Below are 19,893 nucleotides of genomic sequence, written 5' to 3'. Positions count from 1 at the left end.
CTTCCCAGATATTTTCACATACTTTTTGCTGGAGGTTTATACTGTTCCTCATTGAGAGTTACAGGTATGGAAATAAGTTCAAGGACCAGAGTTGATGGCTTGCTAATCAATTTCATACCCTGGATGTGTGGAAGTGTATCTGTATTTACTCCGAAGCTTAGAAAGATTGTGTAACACTAAAAATACCAAGCCTACCTTGAGACTCTTAGGGCTTCATGAGCCTTTAGCGTGTTTACTATTAGTAGATATAATATGGACCAGAAATTTTTCTTTCCTACAAACTTTGCTCATTGTCAACATCTTTCAGATTGTCTAGAGTAGTCCACTTAGTCCTTTAGTCATCTAAATGTGAATAAAAAGAAAGAAGATAAAGGCACTGCCATATCTGGGATTTGGGGGGAAATTATCAAGTTAAAAAAATACTTTTTTGTTTTCCCATTTATTTTTATTAGTTGGAGGCTAATTACTTTACAATATTGTAGTGGTTTTTGCCATACATTAACATGAATCAGCCATGGATTTACATGTGTTCCCCATCCCGACCCCCCCTCCCTCTCCATCCCATCCCTCTGGGTCTTCCCAGTGCACCAGCCCTGAGCACTTGTCTCATGCATCCAACCTGGTCTGGTGATCTGTTTCACCCTTGATAGTATACTTGTTTCAATGCTGTTCTCTCTGAACATCCCACCCTCGCCTTCTCCCACAGAGTCCCAAAGTCTGTTCTGTACATCTGTGTCTCTTTTTCTGTTTTGCATATAGGGTTATCGTTACCATATTTTTAAATTCCATATATATGCGTTAGTATACTGTATTGGTCAAGAAAATACTTTCAATGTACTGAGGCATTTAGTTTCAGTATTCTAGTTGACTGAAAAAATAAAAAGCTCTAGCTGAAAGGGCATTGATAGTTCTGCAGTAAGTAGGACTTCTTTGAAATCTTTTGTTCTTTTTCTTAAATATTGGCACAAATTGAGTACTTAAAAATAGAAGGTGTTTGGTTATGGTAAGAGAGTCCTACAGGAAGGCATCGTTTCTAGGATGGTTTGATGTCACTACATTATGTGTCACCCTGAAGTGTCTCTGGAGGACATGACATAGCAGTTACCTCTCTGGAAATATAAAGTGATCATTATTATTTTCCAGAACTCAAGTAACTTCATGAATACTACAAACTTCCAGTCTCTTCGGCCTTTGCCTTCTGTTCAGATACTGGTGGATAAAATTAATCTGGAACATTCTGTGCCGATGTATGCTGAACAGTTGGTGCATGTGGTCAGCAGCCTTACTCAGCCTTCTGATAATCTGCTTCATTATTGCTATGCACATTGCTACCTTAAGGTATGAAAAGTGAATCTTCTTGTGTATTAATATGTGGTTTGCTTTGGGAGAATCAAATCTTTTTCTTTGGAGTTGTAATTTTACAGAATTAGTACCGTATTAGATGAGATTTAAATAAGGTATACATATATATTCATTATTCAGTATAATTAACATAAAAATAAAGATGTCCCTGCATTAAAGATTTCTTCAATTATTTGGTGTTAATAGCTTGGTATTTATAAGATAATGGTAATTAAAACTTTTGAAGATTGTATTTATCATTGATTATAAGCAATGAGAGATTTTAAAACTAAGGATGTTTTAAAAAATTCATAATTTCTTTCAAGGGAATATTTATGTGAGACAGTGTTTTGCAAAGTGGGTATAACGGGTTTGTTTTTAGTCATTTTCCTCTTATTCAATCCATCTTAATTTAATGCAAAGAAAAAGTTTATTACTTTAAATCACATTGTGAAAGTCGCTCAGTCGTGTCTGACTCTTTGTGACCCCATGGACTGTATAGTCCATGGAATTCTCCAGGCCAGAATACTGGAGTGGGTAGCCATTCCCTTCTCCAGGGAATCTTCCCAAACCAGGGGTTGAACCCAGGTCTCCCCCATTGCAGGCGGATTGTTTACCAGGTGAGCCACCAGGGAAGCCTAAGAATACTGCAGTGGATAGCCTATCCCTTCTGCAGTGGATCTTCCCGACCCAGGAATGGAACTGGGGTCTTCTGCATTGCAGGCGGATTCTTTACCGGCTGAAGTACGATGGAAGCCCCTTACATCAAGTTATGTAAATTGTTGGAGACTTTGTTCAGCTTTTCCATCTCTCTCACTCTTTTATTTTTAAATAAATAAGTAATACATGCCAGTATCAGTCAGTCAGTTCAGTTGCTCAGTTGTGTCCAACTCTTTGTGACCCCGTGAACCGCAGCACGCCAGGCCTCCCTGTCCATCACCAACTCCCCGAGTTTACCCAAACTCATGTCCATTGAGTTGATGATGCCATCTAACCATCTCATCCTCCGTCGTCCCCTTCTCCTCCCGCCTTCAATCTTTCCCAACAGCTGGGTCTTTTCAAATGAGTCAGCTCTCCACACCAGGTGGCCAAAGTACTGGAGTTTCAGCTTCAACATCAGTCCTTCCAATGAACACCCAGGACTGGTCTCCTTTAGGATGGACTGGTTGGATCTCCTTGCAGTCCAAGGGACTCTCAAGCATCTTCTCCAAAACCACAGTTCAAAAGCATCAATTCTTTGATGCTCAGCTTTCTTTATAGTCCAACTCTCACATCCATACATGACCACTGAAAAAACCATAACCTTTACTATACGGACCTTTGTTGGCAAAGTAATGTCTCTGCTTTTTAATATGCTGTCTAGGTTGGTCATAACTTTCCTTCTCCGGAGTAAGTGTCTTTTAATTTCGTGGCTGCCGTCACCATCTGCAGTGATTTTGGAGCCCCCAAGAAATAGTCTGACACTGTTTCCACTGTTGCTCCATCTATTTGCCATGAAGTGATGGGACCAGATGCCATGATCTTAGTTTTCTGAATGTTGAGCTTTAAGCCAACTTTTTCACTCTCCTCTTTCACTTTCATCAAGAGGCTCTTTAGTTCTTCTTCACTTTCTGCCATAAGTGAGGTATCATCTGAATATCTGAGGTTATTGATATTTCTTCCAGCATTCTTGATTTCAGCTTGTGCTTCATCCCAGCGTTTCTCATGATGTACTCTGCATATTAGTTAAAAAAGCACAGTGACAATATACAGCCTTGATGTACTCCTTTTCCTATTTGGAACCAGTCTGTTGTTCCATGTCCAGTTCTAACTGTTGCTTCCTGACCTGCATACAGGTTTCTCAAGAGGCAGGTCAGGTGGTCTGGTATTCCCATCTCTTTCAGAATTTTCCTCAGTTTATTGTGATCCACACAGTCAAAGGCTTTAGCATAGTCAATAAAGCAGAAATAGATGTTTTTCTAGAACTCTCTTGCTTTTTTGATGATCCAGTGGATGTTGGCAATTTGATCTCTGGTTCCTCTGCCTTTTCTAAAACCAGCTTGAACATCTGGAAGTTCAAGGTTCACGTATTGTTGAAGTGTGGCTTGGAGAATTTTCAGTATTGCTTTAGTAGCGTGTGAGATGAATGCAACTGTGTGGTAGTTTGAGCATTCTTTGGGATTGCCTTTCTTTGGGATTGGAATGAAAGCTGACTTTTTCCAGTTTGTGGCCACTGCTGAGTTTTCCAAATTTGCTGACAGATGGAGTGTAGCACTTTCACAGCATAGGTACTTACAAATAGGTAAACTCAAATTTTGAGTAATAAGTGTTTTTACTAAGCAAACAGACATGTGTAATATAAGTAGAGATAGCATATACCTAATTAATTTCTGTTTTATGGACTAAAGGAAACTTTGCCAAGTTTAATTCAAGAATAAGTACTAAAAATGCTCTAAATTTTTTGTAAAGTATGAAAATTAGAGGATTGCAGTAATAGACTTGACTTTATTGGTTCATACTTGATAGTTTGATGTTTTAAAATTCTTAAATATCTGTGTCTCTATAAAGAGAAACCAATTTAAAGATACTAGTTTTATATCACCTACAGGCATATTTAAATTTAAGACATTAAAATTTGACTGTTTTCAAACCATGTATAATGGGAAAACATGTTTTTTAGATGTCTGTGGAAAGCTGATTTTTAAGATGATGGAGAAAGAAATTCTACTCCCTTGATGGAGTTGACAGTATTATGTTTCAAAGAGGTGTAAACACAGGATAGTATGATTCTTTAGGGCCCATTGTTGTAATGATCTGTTACAAATGTTCTATGTCATATGTAGAGTAGTAGAAAATATTTTTGAAAGTTATATACATAGAGAATATATTGCACTTGTACTTTTTCATTTATTCCCAAAATTAATACACTGAGGTGTATTGGGACAACTTGAATATCAGATTACTTTGTTAAGAATATCTGCCTGTTTTATCAAAGCAAGTGTAATTTGGCAGTTCTTTCCAAGGTATTAAACTTACATGGGGTTCATTCATTTGGTAAATGCTGAGTTCTTTCTGTATTGCAGACACTTAGCATTAAAAATGAGTTAGGCATGCCCCATCCTCAAGGAAAATCATCTCCAAAGCTATTGGTCAACAGTATGATTGTCATTCATGCTGACATAAAAGTCATTGGTAATATATTAAATGCTCACTTGAACTTCCAGGAAACTGTAAAAGTTAAAGTGTAGTCCAGATAAAATTATGTTTTGGCAAAAGGTCTTCACTCCCTTTGTATCTAGTTGTCGTTTATATTTTAGTTAAGTTTGACTCCAGCTCTAATGGATAAGTCAAATGTCCCAGGACGTTAGTATTGGGCATAGTATATGTAGAAAAACTTTTCATTGGTGTTAAGAATTTTGAATACTCTAAAAAATAAAGCCTTGAATCTTGACAATTTGATTGCATTTAAAAAAATTTAATTGCATTTCTGCTGCTTCTTCAGTGACTTAGTATGTTTTAAAACTTGAAAGATTTGGTAGAGACTTTTAGTTTTATGACTGTTTGGAACTGGCTAAAAATACCAGTTTATTATAAAGTTTATAGCAGTTCATGTTACTTTGGGATGATTACTGTAACCTTTGAGGAAGTTTTCAAAGGTTAATTTTCACTATTACAGTCTTAAAATACTACAGTGAAGGATTTAAATGTCTATTTCATGTGTTTGGCATTTTAAACTCTAATTTTCAATTAACTACTCATGCTTAAGTTTTAATCTGTATATGTAAATGTGAGTGTATTGATTGTTTGACAAGATAGTATATTCTTCCCCCTTCATGCAATGACATTTATTAATTGAGAGAGTTGGCATGGAAGGAAACATACAGGTGGAACTTTCATATGTCTTATCAAGTCCTCTTTATTGAAATGCTAAACCCATCTTTGAATATGTGTGGAATCAAGTAGCTAAGACACTACAAGGCACCTGAGTTTTGAAGCATATAAAAAATAAATTAGTGAAAGCATTCTGTAAATTATAGAAAAATACATAAATTTAAGGCCTTTTTGCATAGGGTGGCAAAGAGTTGGGCACGACTGAGTGACTAACACACACAGACACACAAGGCTTTGTTACTCATAAGGATCAGGTGTGGCAGATGCTTCAGAGAGATCAAGAAAGTTCTAGTAGGAGCAAAACCCTTTGATTTTGTTGGATTTGGGAATATTTGACATCAAGTAAAAAACTTTCCCTGGAGATTTCAAGAAACTGTACTTTCATATATGGTTGATAGATGTATGATTGGTATCATTTGGATTTTGCAGGATGTAATAAATTTGAAAACACACATCCATTCCAAAGTGGCCAGCAGACTTTTCTTTGAAGGTTAAGATACTATTTTAGGCTTTGTGGGCTATGAGGCAAAATTTAGGATGCTGAATAAGTACTTAAATAATAAGAGAACAAATTTCCATGCATTTGAGTTGACAGAATTAAAAATGCAGGATAGGACTCTGTTTTTGTAATATAGTTTTACTGATGAGGAGAAGGAAATTCTTTTTCTTGGGATAGCTTTTCACCTAATTGGAGTTTCAACTAACTTAGTGTTCCCAATCATCAAATCAGTTGTAAATGTACATGTATAAAACTTATTCTTAGCTTGTAGGTAGTACAAAAACAGTGATTGGAATTTGACTTGTGTGCTGTAGTTAGTTGACCCTTGTCTTAGAGAAATTTTTGTGTATACAGATATGTACAACTTGAGGTCTATAAAACCCACATGAATATTTTTCTGTAGCATAATTTTTGGTGGGAATATTAGGAAGCATAATAGGATGTATAATGTGATGCCATTTATGTAAATTAAAAAGGTAAAATAGTGCTAAAGATTGTTCAGATATAACATGGCTTATAAATGTGTAACAAAAGAGCAGGATGCATTCTGAACTCCTGAAAAATCAAGGCATGATCGGGGGGAGGTGCAGTGAGACTAGTGTGAGGGTCATGGTTCATGTAAACTTTAGTTATGTAATAAGGTTGTTAATTTCTAAATACCTTTATTGAGGTAATTTGAATACCATAAAGTCACCTTTTTTAAAGAATAGAAATTTGTGATTTTAGTCTTTTCACAGAGTTAAAGCAACCATTACCACTATCTAGTTCCAGAACATTTTTGTCACCTCCCAAAAAGAAAGCATTAGTATTTACTCTCCATTTACTTCTCATACCTTCTGTAAACACTGATCTGCTCTCTGTATGTATTTGCCTAGTCTGGATATTTCATATAAATGGAATCGTACAACGTTCAGTCTTTTGTGACTGGCTTCTTTTCTCTTAGCATAATGTTTTTTCAAAGTTCGTCCATGTTGTCACATGTATCAGTACTTTATTCCATTTTTATGAGAGAATAATACATTGTATGGATATGTGCTATATTTTGTTTATGCATTTATCCGATTGGTGGACATTGTGTTACTTCCAATATTTAGCTGTTCCGAATAAGATAGCTATGAACATTTCTGTATAGTTTGTGTGTAAACACAAGTTTTATTACTCTTGGGTATATACCTTGGTGTGGAGCTGTCTATTCTTTAACATTTTTAGGAACTGCCAAACTTTTTGTTCAGAGGGATTCTTGCATTGTTTTACTGTCCCAGTAGTAGTGGCTCAGAGTTCTTCCTTCTCCACATCCTCACTGACACTTGTTACTGTCTTTTTGATTTTAATCATCTTAATGATTGTGAACTGGTGTCTTCTTGTGGTTTTGATGCATTTCCCTAGTAACTAATGATGTTGAGCAGTTTTTTTTTCTTGTGGTTCTTGGACATTTGTATATATTCTTTGGAAAATATTAAAATCTTTTGCCCATTTTAAAATGAAGTTCTTTTGTCTTTTTATTGTTGAGTTATAAGCATCCTTCTGTATTCTGAAGGCTTTTATTTCATTAATGCTATAGGTGACAGCATGACAATATTCATTTAAAAAATCTGGGTGATGAAAAAATTTATTATTTATTGTTTCCTCACTTAAATTTTGTTGGAAAAAAAATTAGGAGAAAATACTTAGTTTTTTTGCATAAGGTATCAGTTTCAGTCCAAAGTTCATTTTTGTTTCAATGAATACATGACTAGAAACTAGATTTAGAGGGCTTAAGGAATGAGTAGGCAATGAAAAAAATGTAGCATTTTACAGCCTACTCTTTTAAGACTTTTGCTGATGCCAAATGAGAAATAGAATTTCACTAATGGTTGGAGGGGAGAGGTAGTGATAAGATTGTTTTTTTCCTTTAAGAGTAAGTCGAGAATCAACCATACATTTTTGGATAGGGGAAGGAAGGGGTAGGGTGAGGAAGTAAGGCAGAGTGAAATTGTGTTCCAGCAATAGCTAATTCTGAAGAAGCCCTTTATGCTTTTTAGACTTCCTTTTTCCCTCATTTAAGAAGAGGTGATTTAGTTCAATTGTTCTTTAATAGAATTTTTTAAGAGATGGCAGTACATGTTTAACTTTTCATTTAACATGGTATATAAGTCATCTTTCTCGAGTTGGTACTTCCTTCAGTTGAGACTTCTATTAGTAGTTGCACTTAATTGCTTCATACATTCTTTTTGCCTCAGCCTATTGGTTTGCAGTGTTAAGTGCTTTTATTATATTTCCAAGTTTATGAACAGTCCTGGTGAAAACAACCTCAATTCATACAGTGCTGATTTCCCTTTTTCTGGATAAAGTATTTGTAATCTTGGCCAAGTGTTGTTGCCAGGTTATTTGGTTATGTAGCTATTGCAAATCTTCGCGTCTTATTGCTATGATTGAAAAGAGTTGAAAATTGGTTATTTTGAAATAATTATTTTTGATATGGTTGATAGGCCCTTTTTCACTGTAGTTTATACTTGAATATTACCTGCAGTCCTCTCTGGGTAGTACGTAAATTTAGTAAAAGCTTAAAAAAATTACTGAATACTCTGCAGGACTTTCTCCAAAGTCCTTTGCAGTTCTGAAAACAACCAGCAGGGGATCTCCTCAACACCCATTTTTCATCTGAATACATTAATGATAGCATCTGTGCTTATACTGTTGGGACATTTATAGAATATTAGAAAGTAGCTTGAGAGAGTTCTTAGTTGAACACAGATAATCTAGTTTGAGAAAGTTTTACCATGATTTGTACTTTAGAAATATTTGGAAGTTGGGCATTGTTTTAATAATCATACTTTGTATCAAGTGGTATTGATAATTATAAATTAAAGAAATCTTTAAATACTGGGTCTTTCAGAGGAAATGTGAAATTCTGAAACTGTACAGTTCCTAAAAGTTCTTTGCATATATTGTTTCTTAGAGCAAGTCTTCAAAGAGTTTAAGTGTGGAATGACTTAATTTTTAAAGTTGATCAGTTAAATATTAGAAACATGCTTTTTTCTTCTCAATACTTTCTTGTATCTTGGTTAATAGTGGGATTTATAGGAATCAATAGGGATCTCACTTTCATTTTTCTTGATAGCAATTAAGTAGGTCTTTTGAAATTCAGTTTGAAAATGTGAAATTCTCTTGCCTGTTTTCCAAAAAATTACTTTATTGCTAACTGACTTTACAGGAAAAGATTTGACATTGTCAACTTGATGAATGATAGCACAATAGCTTTTTGAAACTGTTTGAAAGTAGTTTAATACTGCTTTCTAAGAAATTATTAGTTTATATTCATTAAATGAAAGTATTTTATTGAAAATTGGTTTTTGAGGTTTTTTGAATATGTTTAACCGTAGATTTTAGGAGCTAATATTAATCCAAGAGGTAAGAAAGTTAATGCTTGATAAACTGAAGGAATAAAAAATAGTAATGAAAGATAAAATCTGGGGTTAAACTGCTTTTGCATGTTGTTGTTCAAAACAGTAACTTCGTTTTGTATCTCTGTGTTTCCAGTTTGAAACGTTTACTTTATTGAAAATAGTGGAAGAAGAAATATCATATTCAGTTCTCTGCAGTGTTTCATGTAAAATGTGACATTACATGGATTCTTCCTATTAAGGCAATGTAGTGTTCAGGAATTTCAGGGAATGCTTATATTTTTTTGAGTGTGATCTACTTGTTTTAAACATGTATATGTTATAAACATATAAAAAGTAATTCATGCCATTTACCAAATTTCCTGAGGTGAAAAACCTCACCCCATCATTTTCACAAAAGAAAGGGAAAAGATGTAACATTTTTTAGGATATATTTGGATATCCCTTCTGTGTGTGCACACTGTAAGTTGAAGGCAAGATACTTTTAAGGTTGTTTTTGTTGTAGTTAATGTTCTTTGAGGCTAAAATGATACAACAGTAATTTATTAATGTTAATATCTGTGATGTGTACAATGTACTCAGTTGTCTTAACAGAATATGTACATTTTAGCAGACAGTAAAATGCTAAGTGAGAATTATGTATAGAGATAAAATATGAAACCTAAAATTGATCAAAAGAACAATAATCTCAGGGGTATGAAAGAAACACTATATATTTAAATTTCTTAATTCTGATTTAGTTAATGTCAAAGTGAATAAAAGAAAATGTTGATGTTTGGGGAGTGCAAAAAGACATTGGAACACATTTAGTGTGCAGCTGTTGTAGAGCAAATTGAAACTGACGTATTTCATCCTGTGCTTATTAAAACTTTGTCTCTGTGAACATTTGGGTCTTTTCTTTTTGTTGCAGATATTTGGTTTCCAGGCAGGACTGACATCTTTGGATTGTAGGGGATCTTACTGTTTACCTGTACCAATTGTTCCCTCTTTGAGCACTGCTCTTTATAGTAAACTTCTGAAACTGCCCACATGCTGGTGAGTATTATGTTAAAGTGTGGTTTATGATAATTTTCACTTATGTTAGAAGGGGAAGAAAACAATCATATCTGTCTTATGCCAATGTATTAGTTTTATACAAAACTTTAGAAAAATATGTGAAGTTAATACTTCATTGTTTTTTAACTGTTATGTTAGAAATCTCTTTTAAATGTCTGAAATCTATTAGTTTATAGTACTTGTGGTAGAGATAACTGTTGTTGGGGTAATAAGTGCCAATCCATGTTGCAGCTATAGTAAAGTGTTGCTGTTTCACATTGTATAGGAACTGCAAGGGCAAGTTTTTTTTGTTTTAAATGAGAGAATACAAAATTTTTTTTTAATTTGCAAATTAATAACAAGACCAAGGTATTTCAACTAAATAGCAATTTCATGTATATTCCTAACCACTGAGAAAAGTGGTTATGTCATTTATTCTTATGACATAAATCTAGTATTTTTGATGTGTCTGTGTACAGTCACTGCATTTGGGCAGAAACTGATTTTAGCCCTTACTTTCATTTAGTACTGGATTCCTTTATTTGGAGGTCGTTCTTCCTGAATTAAAAGAGATTTATAGAAAGAGTCAGTAGTTACTAAATCATACCTTTTTTCCTTTAATCGAAAGCAGTGCTTTTAATGTTAGAGAAATGATTGTTTAACTGTATGAAATAAGATGAAAATATATGAAATTATATTCTAGTGAAATATTTCTATATTTTAAAATTTGGATTCCTTCAATTATTTGAAATCTGTCTTTGTTTTTTTATCCTAATTAGCAAGCTTATTATTGTAGGATTTTATTTTCATTAGTTATTTATGAAAAGCAACATACCTTTCAAAAAATAGATTTGATTTCTTTATTTAAAGTACTTGATTTGTAGAAAATATATTTCCTTGAATAATACATAACTTTTAAAATGAAATTTGTAAAGTAAATGATAACATTTTCAAAGGAATTTGCCTGTTGATTCAGAAAATTGAAAAGATATAGAACTTAAAGTTAACTGAGTCTTGGAGCCTGTTTTTCTATAAATTAAAACCAGTTAAATGATTTTATTCTTAATTTTTCTTGATTAGTTTTGTCCTTAGGCCTCATATTGCATATTATGCCTCATCCATATGCCTCATATGGCACTTATTATATTGTGAGAGATTGCACTTTTCAACTTTGTATTGGTGTTTATATGTTGCATTTGATCCAAGAAATATATATTCTGATCTATTACAAAATACCATGGGATATGTTCCAGTTGATAAGTTGATATTAACTTTAATAGATTCTTGTATCTGCTGATTTATTATCCATGACACTAAAATTTTATTAGATACAGTGCAGCATTTACTGTAGAAAACACTTGTTTTTAAAAATAAAGCAGCCAAAATTTCCAAAGTGAGTTATAGACTTTATATGAAAAAAGATGAATATTTAAATAGGTAAGGCTTATTTTAAGGATATGTACTGATATTAAGGATTTTACTCTGAATATTGCCAAATTTGGCTTAAAATATATCTGCTGACATCTGAATGAAAGTATTCCAATTAAATACTAAAAGCATGAGATCACAGAATGCTAATATTTATTTGGATGTGATTTGCTTTCGTGCAGTTAAGACCACTTCTCCATTATTTCAGTGCTATTTTTTGCTATGTTTTACAAAAGTATGTTGTTTTGAAATAGTTTCTTTAAGTTGTTTTCCTTAGCAAATACAAAATAGACTATAATTTTTAGCAGCTCTAAATGGAAAGTAATCAATACAAAAGTCAGTAAGTTGAGATATATCTTTTAGATAAATGAAGCATATAAAGTACCAGATAAAATATATAATACTTCTATGAAATAGAAATCATAGGAGAACTGAGGATTTTGTTTAATGGTTGCAGGGAGTGAGGATTATGTCAAGTCTGTCCCCATTCACAGTCTCTCCCTTCCTCAGATAATGCAAGCTGTTTGATTTTTTTAAAATTCACATTCCAGAATTTCTTAAGGCATCTTTATGATGCTCTGTTTGTGTTTCATGCAGTAATGAGAAGAGCATATTCACTACAGGCCATAGCTTTTGAAACAAAGGCATTTTATAGTACACTGAAAGATTTTTACTTGGTATGTTAGTAATGTAAATCTAGATTTTATTTAAGTCAGCAAAATAGTTGATACTTTTTAAAATATTTCTAAATTGAGATGTTAATTTTATATGAATCTTGAAACTAATAATATTTAATTAGGTTTGGTAATTTTAAAAATATGTGAATTAAATAACATTGAGAAAAGGTTATCTTCCAAATATTCATGATAAAATATTTTAATCTCAATGAGCAAGCTATTACAAAACTTTAGTTTGTTAGATTTTTTTTTTCCAAAATATTTTGGTTATATTGTATCTTTCATTCTATATTACATAGTTTTCAAACATATAAAAATAAGCTTTTCAGAAAAGCTTTTTTATTATTTCATATCAGGTAAACTTTAGTTCTTTTAGTTTCTTGGAACAGGACTAAAATGTGTAGGATGTAGTGACAAAAACAGTGACCCAAGAATATTTAAGGGGATAAATTTTGAGCAGTTAATTTAAATTTTCACTTGACTCTTTTTTCAGTTATGAGTTGTTTAAAAAACGGCAATAAGTGATTGATTAAAGGGCAATAAAGTATCAGCATTGTTATTGCTAGCAGAATTAAGCATTGGTCTACTGTTCATAGTTATTTTTAAAATTTCTACAGTGATGATAATTTTAGGCTTTTAGATGTATTCTTAGCATTGCCATTTTTCTCAAAACAGAGAAATGATATACATTTCAACTCTTTTAAATGTTTTGACTGAAATATTAATATCTTATAGAAAAGTACACATATTACGGTATTTCATAACTGAAGTGAGTGCTTGGTAACCAGCTCAAGAAACAAAATATCAGCATCCTGAAAGCTTCTCTCTTCCATCTTCCTCCAATATTAGCCATTATCCTGATTTTTAATAGTATATATTCTTGGATTTAATGTCAATGGAATCATACAACATATATTCCTTTTTTGGTGGCTCTGTCACTTTAAATTTCTGAGATTCATCTATCCTGTGTAATGTAGCTTTTAGACTATTTGCTTTTGTCAGTATACAGTGTTACATTACGTGAACATTGACAACCTACACATTCTTGATCTGCAGTTTTAATTTAAAAATAAGTACTTGAAGTTTGTGTCAATTTCTTTTTTATTCCTTTGTCGTTTTTTTCCTTTCCTTTAAGACATTTCAGTTGTATTAGGGACATTTGATGTCATTAAATATTTTTCTGTGTTTTGATAGGTAGTGTGCTAAGTGTTGGGATTGAGGAAACAATACAGTATATTATAATGAAGTTGAAAGATATCTCCTCACCATAAACACTTGCAATCTAGTAGGGAAGGACACTAGACACATGTGAAAACAGTTGTCATTAAACTACAAAATTGAGGCTTAAGCAGAATGTCTTGTTTAAAGAAATTAGAGAATTTGTCTAAGACCTCAGAAATAACTTCAGAGAAGTGACATTAGAATTGGGCTTTAATGGCTGAACCAGTTAGATATCCAATTCTTGAGAGGCTAGTTAGGGTGTGGAGGCTTCTAGGTGACAACGTTGTCCGAACAGTAAGGGTTATTAGTTCATTAAATTTGTAAATGAATACAGTGGGGGAAGAATTTGGAAAGTTACTTTAGGCTTGTACACAAATGAGGATGTCTACGTTTTCCATATGAACACTTAAAAATAGTTAAGCAGTTAATCAAATATTCATTAGTCCCATTTCTTTTTGATCCAGCTTATTAAACTACAACCATAATACAGTTTTGAGTTCACTTTCTCCTATAATTGTGGGTTCAAAAATGATCTTACTCAAAAATAAGTTTTGTAAGTTCAGTGAAAAATTTCAATGGCTTATAAAGTCATGGAGAAGGTAACTTTTAAGCAGGTTATTAAAGAATGGGTAGGAGTTGAAAGAGAATACTATACTTTTTTATAGAGTGTTAGGTAATTAGTTTAACATCGCTTTCCTAACAACCTTGTGAGGTTGATGTTCCCTCTTATAAAACTAAAGCTCAGAGAGGTTACATAACTTGTCCAAAGTCACACAGTACCTAGACAAGGATTCTCACGGAGGGTTATTTAATTCCAAAGTCCTTGATCCCTTTCTTACCTGAAAGGAGTGAAGGTTTACATTATCTTTTGTTAATTATCTTTAAAAGCTCAATATGCTTTCTTGCTTTATAGTTAATACAGATTTCCATGTGTAGAGAGGCTGGTTATGATAGTGTAGCTAATATGAATTTTCCTAGTAGCAATTAATAGTAAATAGATATTATTGTGCTGCTAATCTCAGAGAATTGGAGTTATTAGGGTTAGGTGAAATATTAGGTATTAGGTAAATTTCTGAGTCGTATTTATGACATAGCTTTGATTTATGGTCATCTATGATTGAACATTTTATGCACAGGGAGTTAGCTACTTTCTGAGGCAGCCAAAGTCATTTTGGGCAGTTCTAAAGCTCTTTCTTATATTGAATTGAAATCTGTTTTCTTGTTTCTTCTTTCTTCGTAATTATTGCTTGCTGATTTATATCATGAGCCATTTTCATACTCGTAGTAATGGGCGAAAACACATATTTCTTTACAAGATTAGGGGTTCCTCCAAGTATCCATTCTTAACTTAGCCCAATGCCAAAGGTATCATGGTTTTGGCTAGTGAAGTTGTTGAGCAGTTTATTTGTGGGAGGAAGATACTTCTGTGGAATCTGTGTTTGAGTTCAGTGTTTGAGTTCAGTGTTAAATAGGAAATACAGGATTTGGTGCTAGCAGGTTCATGGCATTGATGAGGAGAGGTGGGGCAGATCACTGATCATTTGCTTCCCTGAAATGGAAACTGAAGCAGCCATTTTTCTGCCATATGAATAAGTGCTTTTAGCTTTAATGGAAGCTGGGCCCATCAAGTATAACAAAAATGCCTGTTACATTTATTAGTAAACAGAGTAAGTAACCCACCCCACAGGGCTCAAAACAGTGTTTGCGCGACTGCCCAGTTTGAAGCCACAGAAACATAAAAGTTGGGTGTTTTTAATGTTACTCAAGATAGATCTTTTTCGTTCCTTTGTTTCCAAAGCTGTATTTATTATAATCTATCTGCTTTTGTGATTAACATTGTCTGTGACAGAATGTAAGATGTAACTGAGATGTTAAGTCTCTTATTTCCATTTGAGTGGCACCAGCCTGATTTTCAGCTTTGGTTCTTCTGGTGTGGAATATTCTTTCATGAAATGTTTCTAACTGAAAAGAAACACCAACATTATCTATTACAATCTTCTTATTTCAAAGATGAAAAAACTGAATCCCAGCGAGGTCAAATTACTTAGTTAAGAGCACACAGTTAATATCAGTACCTTAACTTGATTTTCATTTTCTTGATTCAGGGTTCTTTCAGCTGTATCACAACACCTTAAAAAATCACTATTATTTTAATTTCTATCATGGTGAAATGTACCTAACATAGAGTTTATCATTTTATCCATTTTTAAGTGTGCAGTTCTGGGGCATTAAGTGCATTCAGATCATTGTGCTGCTGTTAACCACCATTCGTATTATCACTCTCCAGAAATGTTATATTCTGTACCCATTAAAACAGTAACTCCCATTACTCCCTTCAGCTCCTGGTAACTACTATTTTACTTTCTGTTCCTATGAATCTGACTATTTTAGATACCGTATGTAAATGGAATCATTGAATATTTGTCCTTTTGTATTTGACGTACTTCATTTAGCATAAAGTTTTCAAGGTTCATCCATGCTGTAGCCTATATTTCTTCCCCTCCCCTCTTTCTCCCTCCTTCCCTTCCTTCCTTCCTTCATTCTGTTTTTTCCCTCATAGCTCAGTTGGTAAAGAATCTGCCTGCAATGCAGGATACCATGGTTCGGTTCCTGGGTGGGGAAGATCCCCTGGAGAAGGAAATGGCTACCAACTTCAGTATTCTTGCCTGGAGAATCCCATGGACAGAGGAGCATGGCAGGCTACAATCCATGGGGTTGCAAGAGTCGGACACGACTTACTGACTAGAGAGAGAGAGGGAGAGGGAGAGTGCATTTCATTGTATGTAAATGTCACATTTTGTTTATCTACTCATGCATCAATAGATATTTGGATTATTTCTACCTTTTAGCTATTGTGAATAATGCTGCTATGAACATGAGTGTGCAAATTATCTGTTTCAGTCCATTCTTCCAGCTCTTTTGGGTATATACATAGGAGTAGAATTGTTGAATCATATGATAGTTCTATGTTTAATTTTTTGAGAAATTTGTATTGTTTTTCACAGTGACTGCACAATCATATCATTCTCATCAGCAATGCAGAAAGGTTCCAGTTTCTTTATCGTTACCAACTCTTGTTGTTTTCCTTTTTTTATAATAGCCATCATATTGAATGTGAAATTATATCTTACTCTGGTTTTGATTAGCATTTCTTTAATGATTAGAGATTTTTTTGAAGTAATTTTGCATGCAATATTATATTACTTTCAGGTGTGAAACATAGTGATTCAACATTTAAATTATGAAATGATCTTGATAAGTCTAGTAACCATCTGTTACCATATAAAGGTTTTACATTATTATTGATTGTATACCCTATACTGAAAATACATCTCCATGACTTACTTGTTTTATAACTGGAAGCTTGTACCTCTGAATCCCTGTTATCTGTTTCATGCAACCCCCTTACACCCCTCCATCTTTTCAGGTGCTTACTGGCCATTTATAATTGTCTTTGGAGAAATATATGTTTAAGTCCTTTGCCCATGTTTAAATTGGACAGTTTTTATTGTTGAGTTGTAGGTGTTCCTTGTATATTTTGTATATTAATCCCCTATTATATAGATGTGCTTTTGTAAAGTTTTTCTCCAGTTCTGTGGGACTCTTGCTTTTTAATGTTAAGTTGTCTCTACCTTAATCTAACTCCAAAGGCAGAAGCTGAGTTTATATCTCTTATATCATTTGCTTTTTCTTTGAAATATTAGCTTTCAGATTTGACATGTTTTCTTAAGAATTGGTATAGCTTAACAAGTAGAAGTGTTAATTGTGTTTCTTTAGAATAAGTCTACTTAGTTTGGGGAAGAGAAGAAAGAGCTGAATTTGTTAGGTTGTTTACAAGTTTTTTTGGATTGTTTACAAGTTTATCTTTACAGTATTTTTTGCTTTACTGTTTGTGAGATTATTACTTATAACAGATTGTTTTTCTTCAGAATGATTTTATAACTTTCTGTGGTATATGGAGATAGTTTTCTGTTTAATTTTCTCATTTTAAACATGTTTTAAAGAGATATTTGTTAAGTCCTTCAAAAGGTAGATATAGTGCTTGCCATAGAATTTACAAATCTTTAGATTATAGACAAGCTCAGTACTGCAAAATAGAAGCAAAATTAAAACAGATGAACAGTCAATTAAATTAAATGACCATTAAGCTGATTACTTTCTTTCATTCAGAATAGTCTTTAGGGGGACATAGAAGTTTTTAAAAATAGTAAGAAGCTTGGGATCTTAGTACCTGTTTTTAACATGAATTTATAAACACCTCATGGTTCCCATTCTGGGTTAACATATACATATGTCATATTTTGAAATCCATATACATATTTGTTTTGTCACCTTTTTGTTGTTAGGAATAGGACTTAACTAATTATGGAAACTTTTTAAAAATAGGTAATGGTGCAGGAATCTAAATTATTTTTGCGGAGTATTATTCATTAAAAAAGTACTATCACAGGCCTATTTTTCATTGCTATTCAATTTGAAACTGAAGAGAATATTGAAATATAGCTCTTTGAGGTTTTATTAAATGGTAAGTTCAGCCAAGGCACTTATTCTGATTACAAGATTATTTCTTTAGTGATAGAGATTAATACTGAGTTTAACAATCTGATGCTAGAGAATTTGTTTTGACAAATCCAAGCAGATATGAACACTGAGATGTGTGTGGTCACATAGCTAAATATATCAGGATAGACTGGGATTTATATGTTAGACTCTGAAAAGATCCAGCAGTGTTTGCTTTGTAACTGTCGCATCCTCTTGAAATGGACATACATTGCTGATAACAGGTTTTTAATTTAAAGTGTACTTTCTTCATCAAAGTAAGATTCACATTTATTGAAGTGTGTGAATGGCATCTGAAAGTGGTAGCTTATTCCAAATAGCTATACAGTTCTTAAAAAATTATGGATCTTTTGAAGAAGCTTAGGGAAGTTTGAGAGTAAGACATACAGCAATCTTCATTTGTCTTGGCTCAATTCATAGATTGATTTTGAGTGTGAACTTTGAATTTCCTTAGAAAATACTCTTTTTTTTTTGTCTACTTAAAATTTTAGATTAGACACACAAGAATGTTGTATTTTGTGAGACCCTAAGCAAGGAGTAAGTCCACATTTTATAGGTTTGAAGGAAACAAAATATGCATGCTTTTTTTTTTATCTCATTAGCCTACACATTAGAGATGGTTAAGCATGATCACAATGAAAATAGTCCATCTGATCAATTGCTCCATTACATCATATGGTAAATTTGATTTGGAAAGTTCATAGTACAAACCGTTTTCATTACAGTTTTTTTCTTTTGATTTGGATAACTTGCTGAATTTTTTTCTTTTTACTTGTAATAACTTCCTTTGTAGCAAATGGTTAGGTCTTACTAGTACTGTGTACTGAGGTGCTGTATTTTTATATGAACTGTAGTCTCAGGTCAGGCATACAACAGTGGACTCAGGCTGGATGCTCTGTGCATGATGTAACTTAATCTTCCATCTTATGGGAATCTGTGTTGTGTGACTTGCCCTGTTTTGTTAATGCAGTCATCTTTTTATTATAAATCAAGCATTTCTTTGCATATTTCTTAGAATCTTTTTTGTCTTGCTCATACTGTTTTTGTCTTCTACTAACTTTTAAAAAATGCTTAATTTTTCTTTTTTGTCTTTATTGAGTTGATTAAAGCAGGGAAGGCTGACCAGATTAGACAGGATGCATGTTTTCCTCAGTTTTTGAACAGTATTCCCCAGTCTGTTAACAAGTTTTTAAAAACACCAATGAGGTTTTTCACTATGTTTACCTGCCTTTTTGCAAAGATTGTTTTTTTTTTTATTCATTCAGATCTATCCCACAGATAAAGTGATGAATGCCCACTGTGTGCCATATGCACTGCAGGGCCCTGGCTAGAGATGCACTAATAAAATAGGCAAGATACTTACCTAATACAGCAGCAGAGAATACACAGTATGTTAAAGGAATCTTAAGGAGAGAAAAACTGCTTTAAGAGGCAGTTTATAGTGTCTTTTATATATATATTTTATATAACTAAAATCTAGTAATAAAAGTGTCCTTTTTGTTGTTTTGGGCCTTGGAAGGAGATGCATAATATTTTAAAATTATTCAGTATTTTTCTATTTAATTTTATATATGATTTATGTTTGAAATGAAAACCATCTAATTAGTAGTAAAGCAAATGGTGATTGGAACTGAGATACAGGTTCCTCCAGATAAATGAAGACTAATTGAATTAATAAATTGAACCTATTTTTCCATTTTCCAGCTTTTGAAAGCATTCTTCAGTTATTATTGAACGATTTGTAGAGTATGTTTGATAATTATGGACTTAGTGTTAGCTTTTCTAAAAATTTGATTTCTCAGCAGTTATTTTAACATGTATGCAATCTCTTATTTATGGAGGTTAATTTATGTTAAGACCTTTAAGACCTATTTATAAG

The 19,893-nt window shown here is 33.0% G+C and overlaps 1 protein-coding gene across 10 annotated transcripts in view; it reads left to right on the top strand.

Moving 5' to 3' along the window:
- Window positions 1-19,893, top strand: part of VPS13B (vacuolar protein sorting 13 homolog B) — a 771,473-nt gene that overhangs the window by 106,594 nt on the left and 644,986 nt on the right. For 9 of the 10 annotated variants that reach the window (XM_061123681.1, XM_061123678.1, XM_061123679.1 and 6 more), the window contains 2 exons: window positions 1,144-1,338; window positions 10,004-10,128. In XM_061123681.1, coding sequence (XP_060979664.1) covers window positions 1,144-1,338; window positions 10,004-10,128 — 320 coding nt within the window. The remainder of the gene's footprint in view (window positions 1-1,143; window positions 1,339-10,003; window positions 10,129-19,893) is intronic. The other variant, XM_061123682.1, reaches the window with a different exon arrangement.

This window comes from Dama dama, chromosome 21 (genome assembly GCF_033118175.1).
Source record: "Dama dama isolate Ldn47 chromosome 21, ASM3311817v1, whole genome shotgun sequence".
NCBI lineage: Eukaryota > Metazoa > Chordata > Mammalia > Artiodactyla > Cervidae > Dama > Dama dama.
This window is presented reverse-complemented; position numbering and strand designations above follow the sequence as displayed.